This window comes from Lagenorhynchus albirostris, chromosome 18 (assembly GCF_949774975.1).
Source record: "Lagenorhynchus albirostris chromosome 18, mLagAlb1.1, whole genome shotgun sequence".
Taxonomy (NCBI): domain Eukaryota; kingdom Metazoa; phylum Chordata; class Mammalia; order Artiodactyla; family Delphinidae; genus Lagenorhynchus; species Lagenorhynchus albirostris.
In genome coordinates, this window is record NC_083112.1 from 12,412,893 (window position 1) to 12,440,197 (window position 27,305).

The 27,305-nt window shown below is 40.9% G+C and overlaps 1 protein-coding gene across 3 annotated transcripts; it reads left to right on the forward strand.

Annotated features, from left to right (window-relative positions):
* SERTM1 (serine rich and transmembrane domain containing 1) lies at positions 1-27,093 on the forward strand. 3 transcript variants are annotated; one of them, XR_009536707.1, is made up of 3 exons: positions 3-117; positions 1,931-1,996; positions 15,088-15,840. XR_009536707.1 is itself a non-coding variant. In XM_060128930.1 (3 exons), the coding sequence occupies exon 3, from the start codon at positions 24,367-24,369 to the stop codon at positions 24,688-24,690; it is 324 nt and encodes a 107-aa protein (XP_059984913.1). In that variant the 5' UTR covers positions 3-117; positions 1,931-1,996; positions 24,190-24,366; the 3' UTR covers positions 24,691-27,093. The 3 variants fall into 3 exon arrangements, 2 of the variants coding, with proteins under 2 accessions (XP_059984914.1, XP_059984913.1); XM_060128930.1 differs by lacking the exon at positions 15,088-15,840 and adding an exon at positions 24,190-27,093; XM_060128931.1 differs by lacking the exons at positions 1,931-1,996; positions 15,088-15,840 and adding an exon at positions 24,190-27,093 and having other exon boundaries at positions 1-117.
* Positions 27,094-27,305: the final 212 nt, after the last annotated feature.

The window sequence follows — 27,305 nt, forward strand, 5'->3', positions numbered from 1 at the left end:
GACGGCTTCGCGGGCGCGGATCGGCGGGACCCGGACGCCAGCGAGGAGGTCGGCGCAGCCCGGTCCCACCCCGAGCGCGGGAGCCGGCGGGGCAGATCAGCGCGTCCCTATTGACAGGTCAGTGAGGGGCTCCCAACGCCGCCCGTGAGCAGTCGCAGGGGAGTGGGCGCCGGGGACGCCCCGGAAGGGGGCTCGCCCTCTGCCACGGGCGCCCTGTCTCCTCCCGTGGGGCGGCCTCGGGTCGCGGAGGCTCCGCTCCCTCCTGAGCCGCCTCGCAAACTCTCCCCGGCTCTCAGCGGTTTGGCTCCTTGCTCTGGACACCCCCGAATCTGTCCCCTTCGTGCCGGCTACAACCTTACTGCCGGCTAGCAGCCTCCGCTGCCCGGCTCTCCCTGTTCTCGGGGTGACTTCATGGGGCTACAGTGGGACGCAATGTCCTTGGTCCCGGGATGACCCGCTTCTGTCCCGGACGAGAGAGCCGGGGAGGTCTGCCCTCGCGTCTGCCGCTGCAGAGGTTGATTGATTTCCCTGTGCAAGTGCAGACAGTTCTGCACTTTGCGGAGCGTGTCTCTAGGTGCATTCTGATTATTCCTGCCTTTGTGGTGTGTGCGGTCACGCTTGTGTTTGGCGCCTACCTGGATTTCTGGGGTCATCCGTCCCTTCCTGGGGACTCGCTGCTCACACACTGACAGCCGCTTTGTACCTTACCTTGCTCGCGCGAGTCTTTTCACCTGTCTCCGGCGGCTCCAAATCCGGTTAAGTTCTACCTGGCGCAGAACATCCTGGCGTTCCCCAGCCGTGGTTTCCCGAGCTCTTGGTTGTAGGAAAACGAACCAGCTACCTTTCCCTTTTCCGTGATCTGATGAGACGCTGGAATCCTTCGTTTCCCTGCCGAGGTGCATGCATCATGGGCAAATTGTTTGAGTTCTAATTGAGGAGGGAGGTGTGTGATGTGCCGTCCTGCGGGGAGTAGAAGGACCCCTTCATTCACAGAAACATCTTGTTGAGTACCAGACCAGGTTAGCGGGCTGCACCTGCTCGCTTTCCACCGCCAGACGCCTGGGGCCCCGTTGGTCCCAATTTTGATGTCAGACTCCAGAGACAGGGTCCGTCTCCTATTGTCCTTCGTTTCCTCTGCCCGTTAAATTTCCTTCGGAAAATTCTCTGCTGAAGTATTAAGCACTTGGGTGGTTCTTTGCGGGGGATAATGGGATCCGATGGCTGCATGACGTCTCAAAGCCATTGCATTTGGTTCAGTCCAGACACCAGGTGCAAAGGGCGGGAAATAAGCAGTGATTAGGTCCTGGGCAAGTCCCAGGCCGACCCGAGGGACCATGCCTCAAGATCTTTCTTCTCAGGTGCTTTTCACTTTAGATTTTTCAGATTCATTGTCAGACAATTGCCTATCAACGGGAGAAGAGTCAAGATAAGCAATACTCTTCTTCAAAGGTTTACCTCATAATGCAGTCTTGCAGCCCAATGCATCCTTTAAAAAAAGGGGAAAAAAAAGCAGTATTTAGCCTGTGTTTTAGCTTATTCGTGAACTAGCTCCTAGACATGATTAAATATGTTTTGTGACTAAACTGCTTTATTTTGCTAAGTATAAAGGCATTTTGCCCCACTCTCACGCCCCGCCACTTACACCCTTTATAATCAGCACGTAGCTCATAGGTAACGTGAATGGGCTCTTGAAGCGTGTGTCAGTGAGACTGTCTCGCATTGACACCACCCCACAGAGCACGTCCCAGTAACCTTCAAATGCTGGGCATTGTGGGGATGGGGAACCATTTGCCAACCTCTGAAGTATTCTGGGAATAGTGAGTTCCAGAAAATGGGTGGGGTATTCCATTTTTGTGTTTGTGTTTGAAGTTTATTATTTATTTGGCTTATTTATTTATTTTTTTTACTATTTTTGATTCCTCTACGTAAGGCAAAGTGCTTGAAGAGCTTCACCACACACACATTTACGGTTCTCATTAAAGAAGCCTCACATAAGGTAAGATCCATTCTGTTCTCCCTGCTGTTGGTTAGTTCAATTCAACAGATTTTACTGGATGTCTGTGATGTAAAGAGATAAATAACGGTATGCTGGTGTGTGGCTTCAAATCTATCAGAAGGTTTATTTGCAGGCTTCCTGAGTTTCTTTTTTATTTTTCTTTTTTAATGAGGGCAGATGAAGGATGACAGAGCTGATTGGTGAGAATGATTAATCACACTAATCATTAAATAAACTTGGAGTCATACATTTTTCCTAAGAATGAAAGATTAAGCCATCACAGGCAAAATTCTCTGATTTGGCCTCTACTCTAGATCAAGTCTCAGCCCATTTGATAATATTTCTTCTCTGGGCTTACTCTTCTCCCTGTGCTTGTAAAGTCTGTAGAATTTATATTTAACTGTTTTATATTTAAATATTTTTTAAAGATTTACTTAGTTATTAGGGAAAAGCAAAAAGTAAAATTATGGCTGAATTTTTGTGTTTTGCTCATTTGGGTTTTTTAAATAGTAATTTAAGAACCTGGAAAATTATGAAAAAGCCTTTGACATCAGGCACTGGTGTAGGTCCCACTTGCCTGGCTCCTGGCACCCATGAACCATTCATTAAATATTTGTTAAATGAAACTAGAAGCCAAAAAGTAGTGTGGCAGAAGAATTTTCTTCAAATAGATATATACGGAACATATTGTATAATTACATTACTACATTAATACAAAGCATCACAGACTTAACTTTTATAGGCTATTTCATTATTGTTCATAATGACAACTAAAAAAACAATAAAGCCTTCAAGTTAGTTAATGGAATTAGGGAACCCAACAGAGAGGAAGCTCAAATTAAGTGCCTGAGTTGGCAGGATTCCTTTTAGCTAACAGATGTACCTACAGAAATCAAGCCAGAGGCCTGATTTGATTCAGTAGTCCATGACACCCACATGTGGACTAGCCTTTGACACAGAACTGGGAAGTCCATCTGTGCATCCACTGTCTTTGCAGGTCCAGGGTAGCAGGCTACCGAGCCACATTCTAGGGCCTCGTCACCTCTGATTCTGATTTGTGGCAGATGTCTCTGTGGGAGAGAGCACTCTGAGATGCTCAGTCACGTGACACAGAACGACTTCTTCAAGAGCTCCTTATGAATAGAATCCATGCTCGCACTTGCATTACCAGGAAATAGTTATTATTTAGTCTACACTAAGTTTTGACAACAACAACCACAAAAAAATGGAGATTCTGAGTAGTCAAGTAGCCATATACAATTTAACAGTATCTCTAAACACGACATGGCACAATCCAGCCAGAACAGTGTCAATATTTCAATCCTCTGAATTCATATCAGGAACAGGATAGACTGTCATTAATATTTCCTGAGTTCCTAACTTTTAAATGATTATTTATCAAGTTGTATTAAGATGGGAGATCAGTTGGTCCAGACTTATGATTTGTATTATGGGCTTGAACGTTGATGCTGATGCTGTTACAGGCAACAGTGAACAGGTCTGGAAATTGTTAGCCTATAACAGTTGTTAAAAATCGTGACTTAAGAAGGTAACAGCCCTGAATACAATTTTTGATGGGAAACAAAAGCATAGGTGGTTGTAAGAACCTGTTTCAGACTCAGAAAGACAGGAAGATGACTTAACCATAGTTAAAATACTAAAGTAATTCATTCAGGGAACATTTAACATATAGATTCCCTCCCCAGGGGTAGCCAAGACAGCAGCCTTCCTGATTCATTTGTCACGGTAGTCTAGTACTGATCAACAGTGCCTGGCTATCTATCAACTGTTGCCAATTAAGCTGGTTTTGTTCTTACTCGCTTTCACTTTTCCTATGACCAGGATTATAGCAGAGGGATTTATCTTCTCATTTCTTAAATAGAACATTCAGAACATGCTGTAAAATGCAACTGTAACAGAAAGTGCAGTCAAGTCCTACTGGGCAGGTTGACTTACTGGCCTCAGACTGAGAGTCTTAAACTTTGAAATAAAAGGTACATATGAATCATTTCAAAGGCTTGTGTTAAGTGTATACATTACAAAAAAAGAAGGAAGAGGAGGAAGAGAAAGAGTTCTGGGCTCAAAAATCAGTTATGTTTTCACTGCGTAAGCTATAATTAAATTTTATTTCTATTTCTTAATGAAAATGCCCATATTGTTTTTCTGATTAAAATTCAATTCATATTCTTTGTACCAACATTCAGATACAGACATACACAAAATAGAATATGAACATACCCATAATATCACCCGCTAACAAATCATATGTTAACAGCTTGGTGCATAACCTCTTATTTCCTTTAGTTTAGTTTAGTCTGGTTTGGTTTGGTTTTGCATGTCTCTAAAATTGTGGACGCATGTGTAGTAGCAGTGGCCGTGATAGTAGTTTTTTTTTTTTTTTTACAAAAACAGAATCATACTATGCACGAGTCTGAAGCTTACTTTTTGACTCTGCCATACATCTTTCCATGCTAGAACATATAATCCTTTTGATTACACCAGAATCCTCCATTTGTATGACTCTTCCATCATTCATGTAACAAATCCTTTACTCATGGTCATCTTGGTAGCTCCAATGTTTAGCTACAGCGTACATCTTTGTGCATGTGCATCTTAAATGTGTCTGCTTTTTCCCCATAGGGTAAATTATCAGAATTCGTTATTTATATTATTAGCCTATATGCCATATATTTTTGGGTAAAAAAGGAAGCACTCAATAATTCATCCAACAAGTAGTAGATATTCCCCACTGTGACCCAGAGTGTCTTCTATATGCCCAACATTATTTTTTGCACTTAAATAACAATTTTTATTGCTGTTTAACATTCATAGAGAAAACACACAAGTCATAGGTACATAGTTTATGATTTATGTGTTCAAGTTGAACACACTCATATAAATGGAATCCAGGTCAAAAATAAATATTTACCAATCCCCTCCTTTGTGCTCTTCATGTGCCTTGGCAACCAATTGATTATTCTAACAATTACTCACGAGAAAGTCCTTCGTGAGTTTGTTGACCTTGATTTTCATAGTCGAGTGCTAAATTATGGAAACTATGCCTTTAAGATTGACAGTGGAATATTGACTGATGCTTCTCAGACCTTCAAGGACTCCTTGTCGACAAAGTTGGCCTGTTTCAGCTGAATTAGTTTCCAAGATCCTTCATTCTGTCCTCTTATCACTTTATCATCCCTAGCAATTTTGGTCTTATATTTATCCATTCGATCCTGCTTGGCTCATATTTGGATTGATATGATAACTTTCGATAACAAAAGAAACTGAGTAACTTGTTTTTCATTTGATTTCCTCTTGTTGGCCACCCAGCTCAGATGAGTATAGATGGATTTAGAGTTGGAAAAGGAATCCTGGGCTCTCAGTTTGTGGTTTCTGTCTCCAGCTGTCTCCTTCTGCCATCCTTTGTCTTAAGGAGTACAAATAATGACCTTCAAAATTTACTTAACTTTTGGAGACCTCAGTTTCTTGATTTTAAAGGACTTCCAGCTTCTCAATTCTATGAAAAACGTTTTCCTTTAATGTTGTGGTTGTTGTTTCTTGTTTGGTTTTTGTTTTAGTATTGTTAGATTTGCTTTTTCATAGAGGAAAGTTAATATTGAGTGACCGTAAGGAGAGACGGAATGAGTTAGATACATGAAAAGTGTTTTAAGTTAGTTCCACAATGAATGAGAAGAGAAATATTTGCTTCTCTTCTGTCCATGTGTTTTCATTCCTTGTGTTATTTTTCTAAGAAGCTGAGGGCTGGATCCGTTTCCGAGCACAATACTGCTGATACTGATCACTCTCAGGCTGAGCACAGTAGTGAGCACAATACTGATCACTGCTCACATCACCATGGCTATGATCTAGATGAAGTGCTACTCAAAGTAGTTCACGCACCAGTGCCAGCCCTTGAATTGTTAATTACTCATTCACCATGAGATATGGAACTTGAGTCAGAATATAAATCAAGTAAGGCACTAAGCACACTTTCTAGTTTAGATGGCTTTTTTGGTGGTAAGACCTTCTTGAAGAAGGAAGCAGTGCTTTGCAAGTTCCTCTTCTCACAAGGACTCATAACCCATATATTCCCGAGGGAGCCAAGTGGCTACTCTGAGTGGCATTGATCTCTAATGTGGGGCTTTGTAGTTAAATTGAGAAATTTATAAAAATGTAAACATTTTCTCCTTCTGTACTGATTTTCTATTGAAATTGGGGTTTTTTTGAGGGGAGGGTGTGTTTATCCTTGAGAAAGAGTGACTAACAGCACCATGGTACATGATGTTGCTGAATGCAGTAAATCATAATACCCTTCCCTACAATGATCAGCATATTGTCCTTGACCCTTTTTATCTCCACAGACGAGCACAGGGACAAAGGTTGTGATAATAAGGGACTTGGTAATTTTCAAAGGATGGGATTATCATAGAATTTAACTTAACACTTTAAATAAAAAACAATGCATCTTACTTCCACATCCAGTCACATCTTCACTGACTCACTGTGGTAAACTCCCTTTCGATTTTTATTGTGCTCTTCAGAATAATTCGTTCCAACGACTCAGCTATGTTCATGATAATGTATTTCAGTATTAACAGCAGATTCCTCCATCCTTTCCTCAATTATCCTGGTGGACACTTGACTCAATAAAATATTTGTTGAATATTGTTGAGAGACACAATCGTTTGATAAAAGTATGGTCAGAGTTTCCTCTAGAGCCTGGAACTATTAATTTTATTGCCATAACTAAAATATTTATAAATTTAGTGAGTGTGCATAATTTTTCTTTACTATTGAATAATTACCCTAATAATTGACTAATCAATATGAATACAAGATCATGTATTCATTCATTCATTCAATAAATATTATCATGCAACCAAAAACAGAACAAATAGGAACTACCTCTCCAAGAAGCTTCAAGTTTCATCATTCCTTTATCCTTTCAATCTTGCAAGCATCCAACAGATACTTATTGAGCATCTTTATACCAGAAACTGTGCTGAATCATGGATAGAAACATGAATCCTTGGAGAGACCTTCAAGATGGAGAAAGAGCAAGATGTGGAGATCACCTTCCTCCCCACAGATACATCTACATGTGGAACAACTACAGAACACCTACTGAACGCTGGCAGAAGACCTCAGTCTTCCCAAAAGGCAAAAAACTCCCCACATACCTGGGTAGGGCAAAAGAAAACAGAAAAAAACAGAGACACAAGAATACGGACGGGACCTGCACCTCAGGGAGGGAGCTGTGAAAGAGGAAAGGTTTCCACACACTAGGAAGCCCCTTCACTGGCGGAGACTGGGGGTGGCGGGGCCGGGGGAAGCATCGAAGCCACGGAGGAGAGCTCAGCAACAGGGGTGCGGAGGGCAAAGCAGAGAGATTCCCACACAGAGGATCGGTGCCAACCAGCACTCACCAGCCCGAGATGCTTGTCTGCTCACCCACCGGGGCGGGCAGGGGCTGGGAGCTGAGGCTCGGGCTTTGGAGGTCAGATCCCAGTAAAAGGACTGGAGTTGGCTGTGTGAACACAGCCTGAAGGGGGCTAGTGCGCCACAGCTAGCCGGGAGGGAGTCCGGGAAAAGTCAGGAACTGCCTAAGAGGCAAGAGACCATTGTTTCGGGTGCGCGAGGAGAGGGGATTTAGAGCACCGCCTAAACGAGCTCCAGAGACGGGCGCGAGCCGCGGCTATCAGCGCGGACCCCAGAGACGGGCATGAGACGCTAAGGCTGCTGCTGCCGCCATCAAGAAGCCTGTGTGCAAGCACAGGTCACTCTCCACACCTCCCCTCCTGGAGTCTGTGCAGCCCGCCACTGCCGGGGTCCCGTGATCCAGTGACAACTTCCCCGGGAGAACGCACGGCGTGCCTCAGGCTGGTGCAGTGTCACACCAGCCTCTGCCGCCACAGGCTTGCCCCGAACTCCGTACCCCTCCCTCCCCCCGGCCTGAGTGAGCCACAGCCCCCAAATCAGCTGCTCCTTTTTTTCTTTCTTTTTTTTAAAATTAGGTTGTTTATGTGAAATCTTTGTTTTTAATGTAGGCACTTATCACTATAAACTTCCCTCTTACTACTGCTTTTGCTGTGTACTGTTTTTTTTTAAATTATTTATTTATTTATTTTTGGCTGTGTTGGGTCTTCGTTTCTGTGCGAGAGCTTTCTCTAGTTGCGGCGAGCGGGGGCCACTCTTCATCACAGTGCACGGGCCTCTCTTGTTGCGGAGCAACATGCCCAGTTGTGGCTCACGGGCCTAGTAGCTCCGCGGCATGTGGGATCTTCCCAGACCAGGGCTCAAACCCGTGTCCCCTGCATTGGCAGGCAGATTCTCAACCACTGCGCCGCCACGGAAGCCCCAGCTGCTCCTTTAACCCCATCCTGTCTGGGCGCAGAACAGACGCCCTCAGCCTCAGGAGCAGCGGATTAAATCTCCACAATCAACTTGATGTACCCTGCATCTCTGGAATACCTAAATAGACAACAAATCGTCCCAAAATTGAGGCGGTGGACTTTGGGAGCAACTGTAGACTTGGGGTTTGCTTTCTGCACCTAATTTGTTTCTGGTTATATGTTTATCTTAGTTTAATATTTAGAGTTTATTATCACTGGTAGATTTGTTTATTGATTTGGTTGCTCTCTTCCTTTTTTTTAATATATATAGATATATTTTTCCTTTTTCTCTTTTTGTGAGTATATATGTGTATGCTTCTTTGTGTGATTTTGTCTGTATAGCTTTGCTTTTACCATTTGTTCTAGGGTTCTGTCTGTCCTTTTTGTTTTTTAGTATAGTTTTTAGTGCTTGTTATCATTGGTGGACTTTTTTGGTTTGGTTGCTCTCTTCTTTCTTTCCTTTTTTTAATTAATTTTAAATTTTTTTATTTGTAATACTTTAAAAAATTTTATTTTAATAACTTTTATTTTATTGTATTTTTTTTCTTTCTTTATTTTTTTCTCCCTTTTCTTCTGAGCCATGTGGCTGACAGGGTCTTGGTGCTCTGGCTGGGTGTCAGGCCTGAGCTGTTGATGTGGGAGAGCTGAGTTCAGGACATTGGTCCACCAGAGACCTCCCGGCTCCACGTAATATCAAACAGTGAAAGCTCTCCCAGAGATCTCCATCTCAATGCTAAGACCCAGCTCCACTCAACAAACAGCACGCTACAGTGCTGGACACCCTATGCCAAACAACTAGCAAGACAGGAACACAGCCCCACCCATTAGCAGAGAGGCTGCCTAAAATCATAATAAGGTCACAGACACCCCAAAAACACACCACCAGACCCAGTCCTGCCCACCAGAAAGACAAGATCCAGCCTCATCCACCAGAACACAGGCACCAGTCCCTTCCACCAGGAAGCCTACACAACCCACTGAACCAACCTTAGCCACTGGGAGCAGACACCAAAAACAACGGGAAATATGAAGCTGCAGACTGCAAAAAGGAGACCCCAAACACAGTAAGTTAAGCAAAATGAGAAGACAGAGAAACACACAGCAGATGATGGAGCAAGGTTAAAAACCCACCAGACCAAACAAATGAAGAGGAAATAGGCAGTCTATCTGAAAAAGAATTCAGAGTAATGAGAGTAAAGATGATGTAAAATCTTGGAAATAGAATGGAGAAAATACAAGAAACATTTAACAAGGAACTAAAAGAACTAAAGAGCAAACAAACAATGATGAACAACAAAGTAAATGAAATTTAAAATTCGCTAGAAGGAATCAATAGCAGAATAACTGAGGCAGAAGAACGAATAAGTGATCTGAAAGATAAAAGAGTGGAAATAACTACCGCACAGCAGAATAAAGAAAAAAGAATGAAAAGAATTGACAAAAGTCTCAGAGACCTCTGGGACAACATTAAAAGCACCAACGTTCGAATTATAGGGGTCCCCGAAGAAGAATAGAAAAAGAAAGGGACTGAGAAAATACTTGAGGAGATTATAGCTGAAAAATTCCCTAATATGGGAAAAAAAATAGTCAAGTCCAGGAAGCGCAGAGAGTCCCATACAGGACAAATCCAAGGAGAAACACACCAAGACGCATATTAATCAAACTACCAAAAATTAAATACAAAGAAAAAATATTAAAAGCAGCAGGAGAAAAACAACAAATAACATACAAGGGCATCCCCATAAGCTTAACAGCTGATCTTTCAGTAGAAACTCTGCAAGCCAGAAGGGAGTGGCAGGACATATTTAAAGTGATGAAAGGGAAAAACCTACAACCAAGATTACCCAGCAACGATCTCACTCAGATTTGACAGAGAAATTAAAACCTTTACACACAAGCAAAAGCTAAGAGAATTCAGCACCACCAAACTAGCTTTATAACAAATGCTAAAGGAACTTCTCTAGGCAGGAAACACAAGAGAAGGAAAAGACCTACAATAACAAACCCAAAACAATTAAGAAAATGGTAATAGGAACATACATATCCATAACTACCTTAAATGTAAATGGATTGAATGCTCCAACCAAAAGACATAGACTGGCTGAATGTATACAAAAAAAGACCCATATATATGCTGTCTACAAGAGACCCACTTCAGACCTAGAGACACATACAGACTGAACCTGAGGGGATGGAAAAAGCTATTCCATGCAAATGGAAATCAAAAGAAAGCTGGAGTAGCAATTCTCATATCAGACAAAATAGACTTTAAAATAAAGACTATTACAAGAGACAAAGAAGGACACTACATAATGATCAAGGGATCAATCCAAGAAGAAGATAGAACAATTGTAAATATTTATGCACCCAACATAGGAGCACCTCAGTACATAAGGCAAATGCTAACAGCCATAGAAGGGAAAATTGACGGTAACACAATAATAGTAGGGGACTTTAACACCCCACTTTCACCAATGGACAGATTATCCAAAATGAAAATAAATAAGGAAACACAAGCTTTAAATGATACATTAAACAAGATGCACTTAATTGATATTTATAGGACATTCCAACCAAAAACAACAGAATACACTTTCTTCTCAAGTGCTCATGGAACGTTCTCCAGGATAGATCATATCGTGGATCACAAATCAAGCCTTGGTAAATTTAAGAAAATTGAAATCGTATGAAGTATCTTTTCCAACCACAATGCTATGAGACTAGATATCAATTACAGGAAAAAATCTGTAAAAAATACAAACACAGGGCTTCCCTGGTGGCGCAGTGGTTGAGACTCCACCTGCCGATGCAGGGGACGTGGGTTCGTGCCCTGGTCCGGGAGGATCCCACATGCCGCGGAGCGGCTGGGCCCGTGGGCCATGGCTGCTGGGCCTGTGCGTCTGGAGCCTTGCTCCGCAACAGGAGAGGCCGCAGCAGTGAGAGGCCCGCATACCGCAAAAGAAAACAACAAGAAAACCAAAAACAAAAATACAAACACATTGAAGCTAAACAATACATTACTAAATAACCAAGAGATCACTGAAGAAATCAAAGAGGAAATCAAAAAATACCTAGAAACAAACGACAATGAAAACACGACGACCCAAAACCTATGGGATGCAGCAAAAGCAGTTCTAAGAGGGAAGTTTATAGCAATACAATCTTACCTCAAGAAACAAGAAACATCTTAAATTAACAACCTAACCTTACACCTAAAGCAATTAGAGAAAGAAGAATAAAAAACCCCAAAGTTAGCAGAAGGAAAGAAATCATAAAGATCAGATCAGAAATAAATGAAAAAGAAATGAAGGAAACAATAGCAAAGATCAATAAAACTAAAAGCTGCTTCTTTGAGAAGATAAACAAAATTGATAAACCATTAGCCAGACTCATCAAGAAAAAAAGGAAGAAGACAGAAATCAATAGAATTAGAAATGAAAAAGGAGAAGTAACAACTGACACTGCTGAAATACAAAGGATCATGAGAGATTACTACAAGCAACTATATGCCCGTAAAGTGGACAACCTGGAAGAAATGGACAAATTCTTAGAAAAGCACAACCTTCTGAGACTGAACCAGGAAGAAATAGAAAATATAAACAGACCAATCCCAAGCACTGAAATTGAGACTGTGATTAAAAATCTTCCAACAAACAAAAGCCCAGGACCAGACAGCTTCACAGGCAAATTCTATCAAACATTTAGGGAAGAGCTAACACCTATCCTTCTGAAACTCTTCCAAAATATAGCAGAGGGAGGAACACTCCCAAACTCATTTTACGAGGCCACCATCACCCTGATACCAAAACCAGACAAAGATGTCACAAAAAAGAAAACTAAATGCCAATATCACTGATAAACATATATGTAAAAATCCTCAACAAAATACTAGCAAACAGAATCTAACAGCACATTAAAAGGATCATACACCATGATCAAGTGGGGTTTATCCCAGGAATGCAAGGATTCTTCAATATATGCAAATCAATCAATGTGATGAAACATATTAACAAGTTGAAGGAGAAAAACCATATCATCATCTCAGTAGATGCAGAAAAAGCTTTCCACAAAATTCAACAGCCATTTATGATAAAACCCCTCCAGAAAGTAGGCATAGAGGGCACTTAACTCAACATAATACTGACAGAAGCTGGCTCGAACTCACACAGTTATTGCAGCAGAGGAAAGGGTGATGGCAAATCTCACATGAAGTCTTACATTTTCTACCCAGAAGTGACATGTCACTTTTCCCCAAATTTTATTGGTCAAAACAAGTCATGTGGCCACCCTCATTTCAGAGGGGGTGGAAACACACAGCCCTACAACATACCTGGACAGAGGGAAGAATGGCAGAAACATGTGAACATCACCAAGGACCATAGGTCTCAAATTTATCCCTTTTTTACCTCCAACCTCCCCAGAGAGAAGAAATGTAAAGAACATAAAATTTGGAGACATAGGGATATAGATTTGAATGCCAGTCCTGCTTCTATGTGGCTGGGTAGTCTTGGGCAAGCTTTTAAATTCTCTGGTCCTTAATTTTCTCATTGGTTAAAGAAAGGTGAGGGATAATAATAACTACAGTAGAGAGCTGTGAAGATTAAAGAATATACACCTGCACCATGTACACACACACACACACACACACACACACACACACACAACTAGTATATGCTTTTATTTAATACATATTGGCTGCTGTCATTCATTTTATTGTTGTTTTTCCAAACTAGTTTGTCTGGACATTTCTTCTCCTACGCAAGCATCCCAGGTCCACCTTTCCCTGCCTGTCATGTTCTGTTCCCATTCCACAATGATTTGGGGATGCTCCCACCATCCCCTCCCCTCTACTTCCTACCACTCTTCTGGCATGATGTGCCCCCCTACATCCCAGGGCACATGACTGAAATAAAAGAGAACTTAGATGTAAGAGCAGTGAGTGATGTGTAAACGTGTGTTTCTGACCAAGGCTATTCCTACAATTGGATAAAAAGCACAGGGCACACAACCTTAAATGGTAAGGTGAAGAGCTCAACCCTGATAAAGGGCAAAGCCAAAGTCTGTTAAATCTTGTATAAGATACTCATGATTTCCATGAGTAAAACCATATTTATTTATATTTTTTAAAAGAATGTGTAACTCTTTTATATAGGTCATCAGTGTAGCAGTCTGTTTTCTATAAATAATTACTCATTATTTTCCAATTTGACCTCCTTGCATTTTTAAGTTGAAATACATTCTGGGAGAATCTGAGCCTACACTTGTTTACTGCATCCATATTGTCTTTGACAGATTCTGGTCTTGAGTTGTTATCTCATACGACAACAGGCTGCTGGGGACTTGATTTCCTCCCACACTTGATAGCCTGCCATGTCATTTTGTTCCACGTTACAAGGAACATGTAGACATTCTCTTTGTTAGCCAGACTTTTGAGTTCATTGTGCTGCCTGAGAGAGAGGGACAGGGAGAGAGAGAGAGAGAGAGAGAGAGAGAGAGAGAGAGAGAGAGAGGATGCATGAGAGAATATTAAGACAAACTCTGCTGGTCTGTTCACACAAAGGATTAACAGGACCGTGGGAAGTCCCACATGGGAACTTGCTTTCCTGATAAAGGACACAATGTCCTCTTTTCTGTCTTCTGCCTTCCCTGGTAAACCTGGAAGTCCTGGTAGAAGAGTAATTTCAAACCATGAGAGAGCACTTTGTCTCCTTATAGGGTTGGTGTTTTATGTAACCTCTGCCTAAAATCTGACTCATCTGGTACTTATCAATTTAGGGTACCTAGCTAGAGCCTCAGTCATATGATTGCTGATGACTGATGAAAAGCACTGTTAATATCAATGCTCCATATTTTCTTTTCATTTGCAGCTGCATTTTGCGACAACTAGATTTTCTTAAAATTGTTTATTGGCTCCTATTTCAAAAGATACTGGACCCTGGACTGTAAGAGAGTTTATGTGGTTGGGTTTAGCCTCTTGCCACACTAGAGGATTCACCCAAACCAGGGCAGTCAGAGAGGTGGTTGCTAGTTTAAGAGTTGTAAGGAGTGTGAGTTCTTTAATCTGCTGAACTTGGTGTTTGAAGACTGTTTGGCACTTACTGCCTAAATCAAGTCTCCCACTTGTACTGTGTTTATTTGCTGCTGTTGTTTCCTTCGGGCCCTGTGTGGAAGCTGGAGCTCACTGTCTATTGGGGGATCTCAGTGAGCTTCCCCAGAGTCCACCTACACATTAGTCCTCATTAGAAGACAACTCTCTCTCGAACCTTGAGGGAATTTTGCTAAGTGAAATAAGTCAAACCAAGAAAGACAAATACCACACGATCTCACTTATATGTGGAATCTAAGGAAACCGAAAACAAAAAAAACAAGCTCATAGATAGAACAGATTGGAGGGGGTAGGGTGTGTGTGAAATGGGTGAAGGCGGTCAAAAGGTACAAATTTCCAGTTATAAAATAAATAAGTCATGGGGATATAACATACAGTATGGTGACTATAGTTAATAACACTGCATTGTATATTTGAAGTGAAGACAGTAGATCTTAAAAGTCCTCACCGCAAGGAAGAAAATGTAACTATGGATGGTGGCAGATGTTGACTTACTGTGGTGATCATTTTGCAGTATACAAATGTCAAGTCATTATGTTGTACACCCCAAACTAATACAATGTTATATGTCAATTATATCTCAATTTTTTAAAAAGAAAGAAAACTACTCTCTCTTGACTCAAGATGACTCCAAAGCCCCTCCCTTTGACTGGGTATTTAAACTGCAAGAAAGATATCCTTGACTTCCTCTGAAGATGACTGATGATGTAAGATGAACATAACTGGATCCCATTGATCCTGGAGGCCCAGATTGAGATTCAGACCAGTGGATGGTGGCAGAGTGAAGTCATAAGCAAGGCTGGATGGCCAGTCACCATTCCTGGTCTTCAGGCAGCATCTCCCACCACCATGGATCCAGTTCCCTTGGGCTTATTAAACTTCCTCTAACTTATTCTCTGATGCTTCACCTCCTGTACCTGTGGAGTAGTGGGCATGATGGTAGCAGCAAATATTTGAACTTCTCCAATGCCCATTGAAGAATCAAGCTTAATCAGTGTATTTCTTTAGAAGTTTCTAACATTTTGGCTGACTTACTGCATATTATACTAAGCATATTTCTTAATATCCTTGGGGATAAATCATTTTTCCCCAAGTCGTATGTAGAAAAACTCCAATCCTACTGAAAAGTTGCAAGAATAATAACAATGGACACCTATATATCCTTTAACTAGACTAATCAGTTATTAACATTTTAACACATTTGCTTTATCATCTTTTCTTTCTGTATGTATATGTGTATGTGTACTTATTTTGGCTGAACCATTTGAGGGTTAGCTGCTGAAACTGTGACACTTTATAGTTACATACTTTGAACATGTACTTCCTAATAACAAGAGCATTCTCCTGTATCATACTTAGGAAATTTAATATTGATATAATGCAATTATCCAATGTACAGTCTATGTCCAGATTTCCCCCGTTATCCTAATAATGTCCTTTATAACAATGTTGTTTTTTCTTTTAATTGGTCCAAGGATCTTTCATCACATTAGAGGATAAATCTTGAAATCTGCGTCCTACTTTTTCTTCTCTGATTATTCAGCTGACTACTAAATAATGTAATATGGCCAAAACTGTATGTAACCAGAACTTAGCCTGCCTAAGCTGCTGACTACTAAGCATTATTCTTTTTAAATATACATTTCACTATGGAAAGCATCATCATATGTTGACTGCCAGCCATGGAAGAATGAGAGAACTTATTTAGCAAAATTCATATGTATGAATTATGTTAAGCACTGGACTAATATCCAGAAGGGATGGGCAATGTATACACTATGTAATCAACTAAGGTTCTATTTGTAGTTGTATTCTGAGGGACGATGGTTCATTATTTCAAGTAAACACTATGCCTTGGTTAAAAATGTCATCATGTAGACGACTCCATGAGCTTGAGTCCCCACTGGGAAATGCAAGACTTAAAACCCTTATACATACTTGTCATATTCCAATCCATTTCTAAGGAATAGGCTACAAAACATCTTAGTTTAAACAAATACATGACTATAGTTGTCAATAGAGAAATATAAATAGTGGCCTGTTTCATTAATTTGCTAATACTGAAGTTCTTTTTAGACAACCTATGTCATCACTTTTTTTTTCCAAATTGTACCTGTACATGTTATTTTATAGATAAAGAATGGTTATTAGTTTTTGGCATATTCTTAAGTGCAAAATTAGAGAAGTGGATATATTAGATAATTTATGTTCTTCTCTTCCATATGCCTCAATTCTCAAGATACTTTAAGTGGAAATTAAGTTTGGGGTTTAAGTTATGGAGTGAATGAAACACTTACTATAGATCCATTCTTATGCTGAAAATTTACAAGACGAATATTTACAAGAGAACGTACACAAAACAATAGACATTTACAGAAACATACACAAACAGAAAGGTTTTCACTGAACACATTAACCTGGATGCCAATGGGAGATGAAGGGAAATGGAGTGAGGAATTCAGAGAAAGAGGGATCAGTGGTGACAATTAGCCACAAACAGAGGAATATGTATTTAGAGGGAGGTAACAGTAGAAACAAGAAAAGAAGGAGTGGCATTTGTCGGGAGTCATACAAGCTCTCTTATTTTTTCCTATACTGTGTGGCACCAGTGGCCCATGGCTGCCCACTTCTGAGGAGTCTGCTTAAATTTAGGGTGGACTTCATCAAATGCTTATAGAAAACCCATATTTCCAAGCTCTTCCCTGTTTCCTTAGAGCAGCTTTAGAGGCACCCAAAGGCCTCTGGAGCGTGAGAGAGTAGACTGGGGGATACCTTGTGGTCTACCTATAAAGGTTTCAAAAAAAGAGTTATGACAATCACAAAATTAAGTTTACAAGAACAAAATCTTTCCATGTATCATATTCTATAAGGAGACTGTTAAGAGCATTTCCTGATTGGACAAAAATTATATTTGATACAAATTATTTTAACTGTGGAGACAGAATGAAAGACAATGGAAAAGGAAGAAATACCATTCTCCAACCAGAGCATGGTTGAATGAGAATTTTCAAAAACATGTCTAGTATAATTAAAAATAAGCAAGCTTTTGTGTATACTAATGCTATAATTTAACCAATTCTAGCTGCTCCAAGAATAAAGAGTATTTTTTCTTACTACTCTTCTAAACTATTAGAAATGATCCAAGCTGAGTGGAAGGAGAGAACTGAACCCAAAAGTCCTCATTAAAAATGCTGTAACATCTTGAAAGGTTGATCTTTCTTCTTAACCATCTTTCTTCACACTGATTCATTTCAACCTTGCCTATGATCTTCAAGTCATTATTTCTTTGGCTGTTTGTTTTTTTCTCTAAATCAAGTGTTTAGCCAATAGCCTTTTCTCCTCCTCCCTAAAGATGACTTTCATTGTTTTGCTACTTCTTAACCAGTTCATGCTTCCTTCAACCTTTAAGTTGCCACTTTTCTCATTTTGGTTTAGACTAAGTGTGTTAACCAAGATGGGTCCAGTTTCCCCAAAGCACAGGACAGAGCCTTCCTTGGTCTTTTCTAGACATCATAAAAGAATCATGAAAAATATTATGCCTAGAACTGGTTTTATATTTGACCTTTTTATCCAGAAAATTATCCACTTAAACTCTTTTTCTAAGGGAGTATCATTTTAAAATAATTATTCTTACTAAGGCAGTGATTTGGACATAAAATCTTCACAAGAAATTTAGATACAGCAAAAATTTATTAAGAATAATAGTTTGATTTCCCCAGGAAAACACTGCTATATAAATGCAAGGGAAGTCATATCTATCAATATAATTACTTTTTAGGCTATACAAAGATAAGATGGTCAAAACAGTTACATTCCCTTCTGAAATACTTTCTGCTGTGTGTTTTTTTTTTTTTAGTAGCTTTACTCAGTCTACACTGTTTTGCATGTCAAGAAATGTATATTCTGAATGTCTGTGGACTATACCTTATGTGGATAACTAACTTTTAAAAATGAGGACAAAATAATTAGTCTAACAGAAAAGTATTCTGAATATAATATAATTTAATTTAATTATTTTGCTGAGCCTAAGGCTAATCCAGAGATAAAAGTCATCACCAAGGGCTTCCCTGGTGGCGCAGTGGTTGAGAGTCCGCCTGCCGATGCAGGGGACACGGGTTCGTGCCCCGGTCCGGCAAGATCCCACATGCCGCAGAGCGGCTGGGCCCGTGAGCCATGGCCGCTGAGCCTGCGCGTCCGGAGCCTGTGCTCCGCAACAGGAGAGGCCGCAGCGGTGAGAGGCCCGCGTATGGCAAAAAAAAAAAAAAAAAGTCATCACCGAGGTAAAGAGAATTAATAAGAGATTGGACTGAATCCAAAGCCACCTAATGACCTACCCTAGAGGTTGACTTTTAACATAAATCACAGATACCAAGCTGTTACTTTGCCATTTCTTTAATTTTCACCAAAGTACCATAAAAAAGTTGATTATATTTTCTGATCATTCTTTGGAACCCCAGATAAAGATGACTGTTCATTTTAATTTTTTTGGCTGCCATTGTCCAGTCTAGACCATGAATTCCAGGGCTTATTCAGAATCTTCATCTCTCCACACTTCTTTTCATGAGATGGTTCTTGAACCCTATGAGATAGCAGATAGACTCAGTTTTTTTTTTTTTTTTGCGGTATGCGGGCCTCTCACTGTTGTGGCCTCTCCCGTTGCGGAGCACAGGCTCTGGACGCGCAGGCTCAGCGGCCATGGCTCACAGGCCCAGCCGCTCCGCAGCATGTGGGATCTTCCCGGACCAGGGCACGAACCCGTGTCCTCTGCATCGGCAGGCGGACTCTCAACCACTGTGCCACCAGGGAAGCCCTAGACTCAGTTTTTTTTCTTTACTTGCTTTTGCTTTTTATTGCGCTGATACTGGGAATCACAGTGAGAGTCTACTCATTTTCAAACAAAATTCTTCTCTCAAAGCGTTGTATTGATTAAGTAGGAGCAGTTCTCAAATAGGCGAATATATGGATGGATTTAATCAGCTCTGAATAAGCTTAGTAGTAAGATAATAAACTTTATTTTCACTATTGCAAGCCCAGGGGTAAGTGCTGCCATTGACTGTTGGTCAAGATTTACCTTTAGAGAAGAGTGAGTGGCTAGTCTGTATTGTCAGCACCAATCTTCTCTCACCTAGCACAACCTAAAAGGCCACTAGGCAAAGAGAAAGTGTTAAGGGAAAAGATAATCATGCAAATTGTAAAGGAAAGCTCAAGGTCTTGTATAAAATATTTAACATTTAACAAGGTCTTGTATAAACATGCTGTTTTCTAAGTAGAACTAAAAGCAGCTGTGCTCAGATGTGACAAATTCCCTTCTAGATTCTGGAGATGGTAGTTTCTGTATTCTACAGAGAAAGAAACCCAGTTTATCATCTAAAACTATTCATTACGTTATACTGTTAAATTTTACATTTGTAGACCAGAAAAAGCCTTTACCGTATCACATTAATACTTTATCAAATCGTTGCTAATGGTTTGGGAGAACACCTTTTGGAGCAGGGCTTGATAAGGATGAAATGTTGATTTGACATCATAACAGCTAGGGGACTCTTTGAATAATGTCTGCAAGGGAACAAAGCAGCTTGTCCCAGTTTTCCACAACAAAAAAAACTTTCAAAGAGTTGTTATTCACATAGAAATGTATTTAAATAAAGGTCAGAAACTCAAGAGATTGCTGTGACAGGTTTGAGGTTGACTGTAGGCAGAGTTTTATACACGTTGCATTGTAGAAGTCAAGGCCCTGGCAGAGGCTCTGCCCACAGACAGGCTGGCGGCCAGGGGTCTGGCGATGCTTAGGTGAGAGAGCTCAAGAGTTGAGGGCCTGTCAGCTCTTCTTCCTTTTACCAAGTAGCAAGGTACACACTAGAGAGTATGCTTTGTTCCTCCAAAACTTGACAGCCCTTATCACCCCATGGGAAGGAAAGCTTCCATTCTTTCAGAGGAGTCACAGTGGCTGGGTGCTGAGTGACATGGAAGCAGAGACCCACCCCCACCCCCCGCCAAGGTCTGACTTATCCGTGCGGTCCCTCCATCTCCCAAGCCGCTGGGCTCATGGTGAGATTATAGTCAGTCCTTGCTCACTTCAGGAGGTGACTGCCTTTTGTAGATTTCTCCTCAGCACAGTTCTTTATTCCAAGAGACAAAGGGAAAGCTGGCTGACCATGAACTTAAACATATCCACAGATCTTCATTTATAATATTGTGATCTCACTGTCTCATTTTCCTTTCTCAAAAATCACTTTCTGAGAATGGCTCAGAAAAAAAGCATCACAATCCCCACATGGCTTTAGGTGCTACCTGAAATGAGAGTCTGCTGTCGCTGCCCCTAGATAGGTCAAGGCTATGCATTTAAGATGAAGTCGCTTTCTTCTTTCCTTTGAACCCAATCTGTTTGGAAGAAACAGCCCAAAAAGCAGCATCCTGAAACACACTTGTTTGATTTTGTTTCCACAGTACCTCCTTGGGCCTCATTCACACTGTCCCAGTGCCTAAACACACACAATTTTGATCGTCCTCAGCATTATACATAGATTGTCAAAACAGTCACCAGAGAGAAAGAAGATTTATCAATTTTTAAAACATCTATAAGAAAATGAGAACTAATGTCATCAAATTAAAATGATTTCTAACACTGCATATGCTCTATTGTTTCAGAGTAGAAGAGTGAAATGAAATTCGTATATCTGTCATTTTAAATTAAGAAGTATTCTGGAAGTAATATTAAATCTAAAGTATTGGGGGAGGATGTTTAGAGAAGTTACTTAATTGTGAAATGTCAAATAAGGACACAAGGTTTCACCTGTTGATTCCTACCATCTTCCAATGTCACTTGGAAGATCAGATGCTTTCCCCAAATCTTAACCTCATTTGCTATAAACTATTCCATAGACATTTGAGGCTCACAAGTGGGCTTTTGTCTGAAAGAAGGTGATCTTCAGGATGTGAAAAGTGCTCTTGGAATATTTACACTGTAAAGAGATACCTTTGTTTTAGCAAGTGGTCTGGCAGCCAGTTGTGAGCCCTGCCATTGAATTGCCAGTGACATTATCTGTGCCTCCAACCTCACCTCCAGAAAATTATACAGTTCTGGGTAGCGAAGGTGGTTTTAGAAAAATCAGCCAATTCCAGCTGAATTGATGACCTGCACGTGTCAGAATTATTGGACTAGCAGAGACCTGGAAGTTCCTCTAGTCTTCCTAGGCATCGAGAAAGAACTGTCTACCAGCCCTTTACTTGGATGACCTTTTATCATTTTCGAAGTATGATTTTGGACATGGGATCACATCCTAACTTAGGATCTCGTGGAGAGGTAGGAAAGGTGTCATTGGACAAATGGGAAAACTGAAACATCAAGACTGAACTGTGAGCTTGTTCAAAATAAGTGGCAGGTGGGAACTAATTACCTGAGTCTCGTCATTTTCTCTTCCTACCATATTTGAGGAAACTAAGAACGCTGTTCAGGCATGGGTTCTTGTCAGTCCTCTGTCGCTGACTAGCTGTGAACCCTGAGTAAATCACAATTTCTTTGCTGATCAGTTTCTTCATCTGCAAAGTGGGAATAATAATTTCTGCTCTACCTCCCTTACAAACTAGTTTGTGTGAGGAGCAACATAAAATGCACAGCCCCTACCTTCTTGCCCATTCCAGAAAAAGAGTATGTAAAATCATTACTACCTAACGGTAGGAAAATTGAGACCGGATGGTATAAAGGGTGAGGATGGGCAGAGCTGAAAGTCCCGGCTTATCTTCTAATTAGATACATTTCTTTTGTCAAATCGATCAGCTTCTTTGTTCCCAGTTTCCTCAGCTAGACTTAAGAGGTCTTACCAAAACATCTTGAAGATTTCTTTTGATCCAGCCCATGAGATTCTTTCCTAGTTTTCTTGCCTATACGTCATGCTGTCTCTGAGATGCTGCTGTTTTCCCCTAAAGCATTTATGTGCTGTATGAGACAAGGTATTGCCAGATCACTGTGACACATTTGCAGTCCCACCGTGATTCTCTCTCTCCCTCTCTCTTTCTAAGGGTTGTTAGGAGCCTGTAGCAGACTTAGTGGAATTAAAATCAGCAGGCAAAGTGTAATGAGGACTAGGAGTCAAATTATTTTAGGAAGCGCTAGAACTGCCCGTGGCCCCCTCTGAGGAGCCACTAAGATGAGTAGCCTGCTTGACTGCCGACAGGGCAGCCCTCTCAGGAGGTCCCCTCCTTCCCAGGGATCATTAGTGCCACTCAGCCACAGCCACAGCGGCCACTGTCAGCCCCTCAAGGAATCAGCCACTTAATTAGATTTGGGGAACGGAAGGGAAAGGCAAGTTTTCAAGGTAAAATGCAGGGCAGAGGTTAGGGAAAGGGAAAGCCAGGGCAGAGTGGATATTTTCGCATGAGCGTTTCCCTACATCCGATGCAAGGAAATTGGAAATTTACAAAAAAATGATCTAATGCCATAAAGAGCTAGGAAGAGCATCTTTTCTGGATTTGAGGAAAGACAGTCATCCATCGGGAGGGATCATTCTTCCTCAGGCTGCCTCCCTCGCCCCCGCACAAACGAGGCAGAAGCTGGCTATGACTTCCCCAGTCACGGATGCGAGGGTGTCAGAGACACACGGCACCCGCCCCCACGCCTGGAGCCTGCAGAACCATGCTCTGCCCCAGGGCTATCTGCCTGATTCAGTCCACTTTGTTTCCAGTGTTCCTCATAGGGACCCCGTGAGGAGGGGGAACATGGCCAAGAGCATTTCTTTCTCAGCACCCATTCACACACACACACACAGACACACACACACACCCACACACCACACCACATACACACAAACACACACAACCCACACACAGTAAACTCATTTTGGCCCAATATTAACAATTTACAAAGTGCTTCCCTGTCTATTATCTTGTTCCCTGCATAACACAGTGAGGGAATGGGGCAGGTACTATATACCATTTTACAGATGAGAATAGTGAAGCTCAGAAAATGTAGGCAATTTGCCCAACTTCCCAAAGATAAAGGAGAATTCAGGCCTCAAACTTAAATCTCTTGACAGCAAAGCTAGTACTCTTTCTACCATTCAGAGGAAATCAAACCTTTATTCTTCTAAGTTAATCTAAAGGTTTTTTACTGAATGCCTAACATATGCAGAACAAAGTACAGAGGTAGACCTAAAAGAAAAGAACTACGTAGAAATGGCCCCCAAGCTCAAGAAGATATATTTTTATAAACAAATTAGCAAATTATGAAAAGCAAACTTACATGTGCAGTGATTCTCCTAAGCATACTAGAAGGAAATACTGGTCTGGAATTATGCTAGTGGGCTGGAGAGTGCGGGGAATTCATTTTCTGGAGGAGGAAGGTTTGGAGCTAACTTTTGGGGTCCTATTCTCAGAGCATGCACTTGGAGCATCTGTTGAAATCTCAGCAGATGGAACGTATCAGAAATATATTTTCCTTTTTATTTCCTTTTTAGTTCCTTGCAGAAACCTGGCACCTAGGGTACTGTGGAGATCAGATAAAAGTGCATTTTTATGTCATCATTTGTAATAGAAAGACAGAAACATTACTTGTTCCTGGGGAAATTATTTCATTCTTTTCCCTCCCCGGTTGATTTTATAATTAAGCCTTTGCTGAAATGAAAACTGGAAGTGAGATTCAAATGTAATTTTTTCTGAATAATGCACTCAGTTGTTTTCGTTTTTTGTCTTTGTTTTTGCAGTGATGGACACCTGATACCCTGCTGCCTTTGCTTGGAAACTGAGTTTTGCTGTACTGATTTAACCACCCGCAATGTTTGCTGATGCTATCATGACAAAAAGAATGCTGATTCTGTCCCTGTTGACCCCTGTGTGAAACGGCTTTTCATATACTGTGCATTCTTTGACCTTCCATAAAGATGTCTGAACCTGACTCTTCATCTGTATTCTCGGGGAGTATGGAGAATGGAACTTTCCTCGAGCTATTTCCCACATCCCTGTCCACATCGGTGGACCCGTCCTCAGGCCACCTGTCAAATGTCTACATCTATGTGTCCATATTCCTCAGCCTGTTAGCCTTCCTGCTTCTACTTTTAATCATTGCCCTCCAGAGGCTCAAAAATATCATCTCCTCCAGTTCCTCCTACCCGGAGTATCCAAGCGACGCTGGAAGTTCTTTCACCAACTTGGAAGTCTGCAGTATTTCCTCGCAAAGGTCCACTTTTTCAAACCTTTCCTCCTGAAGAAAATGTAAGAATCCTTCAATGCTGCGGCCCTCGGGGAGTTTTCCCTCGGGAAGTGTCGCATGAAGTACGTGCCTCAGGAAAGAAACGCCCATTTTGTTCTTTTCCACTGATTAGACCCAGTTCTCCTTCTCCTTCAGCCCTGATTTCTTTTCCTGTTCATGATGCTTTTCATTTTGAATGTCGGAGTTGATGCTGACAGAAATGCATGCAAGGCGCAGAATTTCACCCAGACTGCTTGGTGAATCTGGGGCTGGCTTCTTCTCAGTGGGTCAGGCCACCCTGTTGGACACCTGAGGCAGAACCCACCTGAGGCGGCCTAGCAGAGGATGCTGGATCAGGGCTCTGCACTTGGCTTCTCTTACAAAACCGTAAAATCAACGGACTCAGCAGAAACTGGCTAAGTGAAGTCTGAGCAATGTGGAAGATATTATCCATATTTAAAAGATAAAGTGGAAACACCAATTTAAAAAAAAGACTCAATTTAGATTTCATGTATAACATCTCTAAAACCGGGGACAAAAATATTTTAAATGTTTTCTAAATCACATTTATTGATGAATTAAGTCATATGTGGAAAAGTTCTGGAAGACTTTAACTTTTAATAGCAAGACAACTATGTGTTATAATGCCATTTGTAATGTATTTCTGCCTCTTGGGTTTTTACCTACTTATGTTATAGTCATAATGCCCCTAACATGGTGGAATTCTTTGTGATAATTGCTGTTACTATTACTAAGAGAAGCGCCAGAACAGACACCAGGACGTTTATTTTATATCTGTAATTCTCATCAATGGAATTACACATATGGAAAATACTAATTTAGTTGTATTTTGTACAGTAATAACTCCTCGCAGTTGTATATGTTCCTTTATTCAGTTTCACAGTCTTTATAAGTTTAGTGCAGAATTATAGTAAGACTCCAAGATGTCAGATGTTTGTTCACTCTTATTAGGTTGCAAAACTTAGAAGACTCAATAGCTAATATCCATGTTATTATATACTCCATGCACGTTACAGGTCTCTGATAACTTGTTGTTGTGTGTTAACATAATACTCTACATTAGGATTCCAGAATGTGGATTTATGTTTAAAATTGTAAACACTCACGTTGGGTAGCTGCTGGGAGCTTAGTGATCCTGGGGCTGCCATACTGTGGTCAGCCAAGCACACCTGAACTCAGGCTTTGTCCATGAAATGAGCCACACACCTGAACATAGACATGGAATATGGAGGGAATCAAGCTGCCCCTAAAAAACTAACAAAGCAAGCAAACTATGGCTTCTTAAGAGTAAGAATTTTAATTTAATTTTTAAAATAAATGGTCCACGGTGTAAACACTGAATGTATTCAGCCTACGAAGCCCACTGCATCAACATGCCCCTGTCTGCCCATGGCAACTGGATCCTTCTTGTCCAAAACATTTACTAATCTTAAGTGGTGGGCCTTCAACCCACCCTTTGGTTTGGTTGTGTGGCATCTCCATCCAGAACTGGGATGGGATGAAGAATCTGCCATTTTCACAGGGTCTATCTTTGTCATTCTAAAATGCTGAGAGAAATGCGGATCGGTAAGTGAGGATCAGAAGGTTTTTTTTTTTTTTTTTTTTAAATCCATAAGCCTCACTTAAATCAGACCACATTGAAAGGTTTATATATATCAAAAATGTCCTCAAACACCATAAGACCTGCACAGAGTTGCTGCCCTAAAATGTATAATTAGTGAAAATTTTGCCTTTGCTGTCATTTAAAGCATGGCAGTGTGTTAGAATGTTATTATGTAGTATAAATGCTGGACCAGAAAAACTCTGCTATTTTAGACCATTATAGCATTCTGTGTGTGTATATGTGTGTGTGTGTGTGTGTGTGTGTGTTTTTGTGTGTCTGTACACAACACATTCTCAGAATATATAATATATATATTCACACACTCCCAATTAAGAGTTGTGTGAAAGCTGCACAGGATTACAGAGGCATCTATATTCACTTTTGCTCTTTGATTAATCTTGTGCTATTTTGGTTACCAAGGAAGAAAGGACTTGGATGAACTGATTTTAAAAAATAAAGGAGCAAATTTGCCACACAACAGTACAATCTTAGTATGATCTGTTCTAAGGGGTAACTTTATACTCTTTCCTTCTGGAAGAGATCTAAAGGCTTCTAAAAGTAAAACTAACATTTTTTTTAAATTTGCAGTCGCACACACCCCTCCCCCTCCCCCTGCCATGATGTTTCTAGCTCTCAAGGTTAACTAGAGTGATTGGAAGCAACATTCAAAGATGTAAAACAGGATTTGTCATTCCCAGCTTGTCAGGATAACAGATTGTACAACTTGAGATGAATTTGTGTTAAGAAGTTCAGAAAGGTTGGAAGACTGGTTTATAAATAAAGAAATCAAGCCCACTGAAAGCCTGGCTCTTCTCTTATTGTTTGTTCTCAGTGAGGTCGTCCGCAAGCTTCTCTCCTAGGGAGGCTTTTCCTTCACGTCCTCTCTGAAGCAGGGTCAATAGTTAGTGGCCCAAATGTCAGCCTCTCCCCACCTCTGAAGGGTCCCCTCCCTCTGGGGCAGTGAGACCCACACTTCCCTGATCAGAAGAATCACCTGGATGCTTGGG